Source organism: Bactrocera latifrons, unplaced genomic scaffold (genome assembly GCF_001853355.1).
Source record: "Bactrocera latifrons isolate USDA-ARS-PBARC rearing strain unplaced genomic scaffold, ASM185335v1 scaffold_32, whole genome shotgun sequence".
In the NCBI taxonomy this organism is placed as follows: Eukaryota; Metazoa; Arthropoda; class Insecta; order Diptera; family Tephritidae; genus Bactrocera; species Bactrocera latifrons.
In genome coordinates this window covers 18,305-26,049 of record NW_017536852.1, presented here as the reverse complement: position 1 = coordinate 26,049, position 7,745 = coordinate 18,305, and the positions used below count along the sequence as shown (strand labels likewise).

Sequence of the window (7,745 nt, the reverse complement as noted above, 5' to 3'; positions counted from 1 at the left end):
TTTTCGCAAATAACGGTATATAAGCAGCCTACTTGATTTTGTTCTTATTTTTTCGAACAGGCTGTTTAAGACCCAATGCAACAAAATTTGCAGTACAAAAAAGTTAGTGCGTATTTGATGACCAGATTTTCAATTTTTTTAATACTCACAATATGTATAAATTTTTTAAGAAAAAAAGGTTCAATAAAATATTACTGAGAAAATTTTATTCAATGATTTCGATATTCACTTTGGTTGTTCTTATTATTTCGAACACGTCTGTATATTTAAAATGAAACACTTTCATCTATAATTCTTCAATATTTGCAATATGTAATACGAACTTTATTTTCATGCTTTTTACCTGGTAAGTAATTTTGTATGAAATACATGTATGTATGTAGTATGCACATATGCAACAGATATATGCCATAGTATTTATATATAATATATAATTAAAGATACATGCTTGTACATATGTATGTATTTAGGTATATGCAAATGTATAGTAATAACGTTTAATTAAAAAGTATACATAATTATTAGTAAGTAAATATTATAGTATGTTATTTATCGGTAGTTTGCAATAGAAAGGCTACGAGTAGCGCAGCGCCACATTTTCTTCAATTTTAAGTTACTTTTTTTTTTGAAATTCTACAATTACAATAAACATTATACAAATTTAAGTAGATCATTAAAAAAAGAAGCAGCCAATTTTTCTAGCCAAAATTTTATTTATTTAAAGTATGCATAAAGTTCCTTATCACAATATAATCTAAAAGAAGTTAAACAAAGTTCCAAAACTGAAAAGAAGTAAAAAAAAAGTAATTACAATTCACATTGTTTTTGTGATATTTCACTTTTTGTTCACAAAATTTTGCATTTTTTCTGACATTTATGTATGAAATATGTAAGTGTTGCTTTTTTAATGTCATGTGATTTTCGTTATTTCGAAAGGCTATGTTACGTACAATGAGAGAAAAGAATGTACATTTAATATTTGTTTTCTCTACCAGCAATGTTTTTTTTTTACGAGCGAACTTCGCATTTTTTTGGAAAACTTATAATTGAAATTTTAAATGTATTAATGCGAGCAGACATAATTTTCGCATTTTAGGTTTATGTTATGCAAAAAAATACATATGTATATTATTAGGGAGCATAACAAAGAGCATAAATGAAAAAAATAATTTTCAATATTTTTAATAATTTTAAACTTTATAAAAATTTTCTGTAAGCATTTTGATATGAATATATGCTGTCTCTTATACACATCTTAATTTATATAAAAAATAATAAATAATATTAAAAAAAAAAAATTTATTTTAGTTTTTAAAAAACAATATGTAACACTTTAGGTTGAAAATCACAACTTTTTGACTGTAAAAAAAAGTATAAAATTTAACTTTAAACGACAATTTTTAATTTAAAATTTACAGCCTAAAAGTATGTAGGTAGCAGCTAGAAAATAAGAGTCTTTGCTATGCTCATGAAAAGCGCGCGCATGCTATAAGTTTGTTTTGCTGTTTTCAACGCTTTTTCAAATATGATAAATTTTCAGTTTTTTTTTTTTTTATTAAAAATACAATTTGTGAGAAACCCGTTTTTCACCACCGATACAAATACCATATAGTAGTTTTTATATTAAAATTGAGTAGCGAAATAATGCAAACTCTTGGTATTTGCTTTTAATTGTAATTATTTTGTTTCGAATATCCAATGCATAACCGCTATAATTGTAAATTTGTAATTTTTCTGTTACGCAATAAAATAGTATTGCTACGCTTGCAAACAGAATAGATATTTTTTAGCTTTAAATATATGTAGCTGAGCTAACGCTGTTGACTCATACTGGCTGCTCTCGATGCTCTTTGTGACTTTGTGCGCATGCTTCCTTAACTTTGGCTAAAATGTAGAGTTCTTGACTTGCTTTTTTAGAAACCGCTGCCTTGGTTTCAATTTTTGGTGATAATTTTTTATTTTTTTTTTATTTTGTATATCCATTGCAAAATCGTACGCCACAAATAAATTGAAATTTTTTGAAATAGTTTTTTTTTTTTTTAATTTTATGGTGTGTCAATACAATTTAATTTTTTTGTTTTTGGTTTTTTTTTGTGGCTCACTTAATTTTGCGCGTGTTTGCAAAACGCAAAATGGTGTCTGTCACACATACATACGAGGAGAAATGTCTAAAAAACAAATAGTCTACATTTTTATTTCGCGATACTCATCTCTTTACGTTTTTTTTTTCTTTTTTTATTATTGCGCAAATTACAAAATTTCAATTTTTTTCATCAAAAATTTCTACTCATAATATTTGCAGTGTTTTCGTTCGTTTCTCTTTACAAAAATTTTATATTAAAAAATACAGCAATTATTTACTCAAACTTCAGCAAACGTACATATACAATAAATTTGCGAGAATTCAAATCATAGCATGAAAACTTAAAATTACATTCGGTGTCTCAAGTTAAAAAAAAAGCAGTTCACAAACATGCCTCTTAAATTAGTTACAGAGGAGTGATTGATACACTCATGCCGGTACGCTGATGGATGTCGGTGAGTATGCGGTCTATGCAGAAGCGGAAGTGTCTCGCTCGTGGTCATAGCGTTTTTATATTTTTATTTGCTATTTCCATGCGCCTGTGTACGGTTACAACAACGACAGCAAACATACAAGACTGTTATTTTCGCACAACTCCTACAACATTTATTGGAGCACCACAATGAAAGCTGACAAAAAATTTAGTTATTGTTGTTGTTTATTAATTTTTCGAATTTGCGATTCCGTAGTTTTTTGCGCTCACTCTTCTATCTCGTTGTTTATTGCTGTTCCGCAGGCTTCGTAAAATTCTTATACCCTTGTTGTTGTTGGTTTTTTATGCAAACAAATAATAGTAGAAATGTAATGTTAAAGTTCACACTTCTAGCTTTTTCTGCATTTCGTCGTCTCATTTTTAACGGTCGATGTCATTTTAATTTTCATTTGTTTTTGTTTTATGTTTTTTTTTTTTTAATCTGCTGATAATACTACTTTTCGTTTTACTTTTTGTTGCTGTTGATTAATGTTGTTGTGGTTTTTCATTTGTCAGTTGTTTTTGTAGAAAGAATGCAGTTATTTTGTGATTAAAAAGTGCTTGTGGTTGTTGTTGTTACTTAGTTGTGGTTTGTTGTTTTTGTGTGTGTGTTTAAATTGTAATTAATTTGTTTCGTTTCTTTTTAGTCACGAATTGGAATAGTTTGTGGCTTAATATGGCCACCGTCTCCTTCGGAGACAAAACGTTTACGTCCTCTGCAAAAAAAGGAAAAGGGAAAGTAAAATTAGTTATATGCAATTGTTTTTGTAGATTTTTATTACTATAATTATTAATAATATCATAATAAATAATTTATTTAAATAAACTAAGTTAAATTCGTAATCCTGCTTATGCAATTGCAAATTTAATTAAGAAAAAATATATATATTTTACGCCTCGAGGGAAAAAATGTAAAAAGCTGAAAACTTGACTGACGTAAAACTGTTGTTTTAAAGAAGTCAACAAAAACAAAACAAGATTTTAAAGTTAAATGCAAATATAATTTTTCAAAGAATTTTAGGTTAGAAATTGATATTTAGTGTATCAAGTGGAGCAAATATAATCTAATAGCGTTTTATTTTCTGACAAAAATGTTGCATTTATACTGCTCTATGCACGGGCTATCAAAGTGTGTTTTCTTTTTTCAAAGAAGTGTCTTCTAAATAAAAAGTCAAAAATGCAACATTTTCTACCCTCTTAAAACGTAAGAGTGTAAGTTGTTGCCCCGTGAATTTTCATTTATGGTTTCTAAAAAATATGTTAATAAAGTAAAAGAAAAAGTGTTGAATTATATTTTTCATTTCATTAGTTTCGTAAATTACAGTTTTAAAAATTTTTTATATTGTATGTAGTAATTATAATATGAACGAAAACAATGCAACAGCTGATTTATAAGAGGGTGCCATTGTTTGTTCTTTTATAATTTAAGAAATAGAAAATTTCGCAGGGTGTAATGGAACATTTGTAATAAACTGATAATAGTTCAGAAAATTTGACATTTAAAAAAAAAATAAGAGGATGCAGATTAAATATGGCTTGAAGTAGTTTACAAAAAAAAAACACATTTGATATAATTAATTATTAGTATTAAGATAATTTTACATTTTAGTTTAAATAAAACTTTTTTTTTTAATTTTTAAGCAACATAACCTAATTTTTTTCTTTAAAAAAATATCTAAGCCAAACAAAAGACTATTTGTTTTATGACACCAATGCCAGCGGCTAGATAAAGCACACTAAAGGTATGTAGCGAAATCAAAAGTGAAAGTAAGTGTTTAATTTTCATTGATTTTGTGACCGCATTCACCGCATGCGCGCATATTTTGCACTATAAAAGCCTTAAAGCGACCCGCACCGCCAACTGCTATTACTATCGCCCATCAATAGAGAACTCCTAATCGACAACATGCCGACAAATCCAGCACACTCAGGCAGCTGGTTGCTCTCACGGCTGACGTTGTTGTTGCTTATTGCTCAATATCTTGCAGGGATGAATGCATGAATGAAAAGTGCGCCTGGATGTTTGTTTTGATTACTGCAGTGGCTGGAACGTGCAACGCATGTGGGTTGATGTACGCAAGACTTGCCGCAGCAGGACCGGTTTCTCAGGACTCAGTCGAAAGCTTTCGACACTTTGACGTATTTACAACCCACAAAAGTATGTATGTATATGTACATAGTATTTATTTACGGAGAGTTCTGAGTTTTAGGGAAGCTTTTTAGAGCTCTACGGCGGCATTGAGAACTTCATTGTGTGCGGCGAAACATTGGGTTAGTGAAGTTTTTTGACCGTTTCTTGATTAGTGGAGGAACTTGTGTCTGAATGCATGTGAGATTGCAATCTGAATATTTATTAGTCGAATAATGTAGCATTTTTAAGAAAAATCCAAGGTATGACATTACATAATATTGTAATAAAGTAATAAAAATATAATATAAAAAAGCAAAGTAAATGCTTGGTAAAATTAGAGATACTTAGAAAAATGGTTAACTCTGAGCTTCAATATAGTTTTTTTTTTAGATAATAAATTACATTGCGCCTAAATGTAGGCAAGGGTGCACGAAATATGAAGTACAATTCGTACCGGGCTTCGTTCCGGAAAAAAAACGAATTTGGTCGAACCTGTAACTAACGGTCCATTACTGAAAAATAGTGATTTTAAGCATCATAATAATTGTATTCTGTAATCTCATAATACAAAGGACGGTTTTACTACACAAAGAAATCAGCGTATTTCTACACATTTTTCGAACTTGATTTAGTGTTTTGTGTAAATTCTGAAAAAAAAACTAGTTTCGAAATATTTTCTAAAAATTGTTGAAGAACCCAAGCCACTACTCCTCGTGTATACCACGTCACATACATGTAGGTATCTGCTTGAGCTTTGCAAACATAAATTAAAGCAAAACCAAAACTGTCGCTCAATCGACCAACGCATGTACACGACTGATGGCCACCTAGTCGGGCATGACTGTGTGTGCGACAGCACCGGAGATCACATCATATTTTGCAGCTAATTTTACAACTCGAACACTTCTAAAGAAGCAGCGTGTTAGCTTGGCAGCTAGTCGACTGTTCGTCGTGAGTTCATTCACCCGCTGACCTTTTTTTCCATTCCCTCATTTTCTCACTCAGCGCTGAGGCAGCAGTGACAACAGCAAAATGAACGCACGTTGGGCGGCAAAGCAGCAGCTGCAACGGCAACTGTAAGAGGAGGAGCGCAAAAACAGCTGCTGCACACTCGACCAATTCAGCCTGCGTGGATTGTATTTATCAGCGATTGCAAAGCAAAGCCTTTTTCTCGATCTCATGCTATTTTCTGCCGCCTGCGCGTTTTGTGCCATTCTTCCATTTCGTTGCAGCGCTAATACATATATTTTCGTATTGACTCTTTTCGCTTTTGGATTTTGCTTCTGTCGGCTGAAACAAGTTTTCTTTGCGTTTGTTATTTGTGTATTTGGTAGCCACTGCTGTCGCCGCGCGCCAATTGCGCCCCAACGAGGGTTACAAGATCGCCTGATCGCTTTTCGTTGGTACCTTTGGGCGAACTTTTCGGCTTCTTGTTGCTGTGAAACCGCTTTGTCGCCGAATTTTTGCTGTGCAATGACTAACCGGTAACGCAGTAGCAAGAAGAAAAGCATAGCGCAGCGACCCAAATTGATTGCAAGTTTTATCCTCCAGTTTGCTGCACCAGTAAACACCGAAGTAAGCAGCACAGCAATTTATCACACCATTGATTTATTGGAAACGCTAAAAATTACACCACAAAAGGTCTTCGAAAATGGAGAAAAATATTTAATCGGGCAGTTAAAAGCTTAGCTATATGTTAAATAATGTTTTAATTAATTATTTTGCCATTTTTACAAGAAAGTGGGATGCCGGAGGGAAAAGTTCACTGAACTTTATTGGTTTACAAGACCATTGAAGCAGTTTGCGATATGTGTCTATATTATTTAATTTATATAACAAGTTTATGAAAAATTGGTTTAAGCGTTGACATGCTTGTATTGGCACAGCTGCCTATTTTGAAGGCGATTTGTATTAAAATACATAACAATAATTTTTTTTTTTGTCAATCCGGGTCAATTTTGATCAGATGGTATATGTTTGTTCAAACCGATTATGAAAAAGGTATAAAAGCTAGTTAAAAAAACTAGTTTTTCAGACTTGTCTGGATAAATTTTATACCGCTATATTATACAAGAAGACTTTAGTGGAGATATACGCTCGTAGGATGGGGCTGACAGATCGATGGCCTTATTGGCCTACCAGATCAACATAAAATAACCTAGCCACAAAAAAACATTTTTACATAAATTAGCTAAGATATCAGATCGAAAACCCATCTGTCCAAAGGAGGTCCACATATAAACATATATGTAGATCGACTCGATATCGGCAAAAAATCAAATTCCTGACGGTAGAAATCTTATAATCAGATAAAAATTATTCTAAAAAATACTTGATACATAAAAAATATATAGTATTTATTCGAGGTGAAATATATACTAGAGCAGAAGCTTTGAAAATAATGAAAAGGAAATAAATGCATCGTAGAAAAACCAAGAAACCTATCGGAAACGAAAAAATAACCTCAAAAATTATGTGAAAAATTCAAATAATCAAGCGCTTGTAAAGCTTTCTGACAATTTGGACCTTGTGATGTATTTAATATTATACTAAAAACTCGCATGCTCTGTTGCACTCTGTATTCTCTGCTTCTTCTAGCAAAAAACCAAAACATTTTTCATGTTCGCGCATTTTTTTGAATGTTTCAATAAATCTTTTGTTATTATTATTGTTTATATTTGCTTGTGTAGGCGTATTCAGTGAACGAGATTTCATTGACATTATTTATAAGTTTCCCTTACAACTTCCCTCCTTGGTCTGCTTGCAGCGAGAAAGTACACGTGTAGAACAATTGTAATAAAATCTATTTATATACCAAAAATTATTTCAATGCTGCAGATAAAAATATCATAATATGATGGTATTACTCAGTATAAAAATAATAACATTGTAGGCGTATATAATTAATTAACAATTAAAACAAGTTTATCAAACCTATTAAAAATATTAAGTAATTTTTGAATACGCGATATTTCGTTAATGCAATCTTATTATATTTACGGAAAAAAAAATTTTAAAATAAAAATAAAAAATGTATATAAAAAAGTTGAAAAAAAATT

General features: G+C 30.9%; 1 protein-coding gene across 1 annotated transcript in view; it reads right to left on the bottom strand.

Moving 5' to 3' along the window:
- Positions 1-1,540: 1,540 nt before the first annotated feature.
- The window catches only part of LOC108971057 (programmed cell death protein 4), a 14,804-nt gene continuing 8,599 nt past the window's right edge, over positions 1,541-7,745 (bottom strand). Inside the window, exon 4 of the mRNA XM_018936862.1 lies at positions 1,541-3,271. Within this exon, the coding sequence (XP_018792407.1) occupies positions 3,199-3,271 (73 nt within the window). The 3' untranslated portion in view covers positions 1,541-3,198. The remainder of the gene's footprint in view (positions 3,272-7,745) is intronic.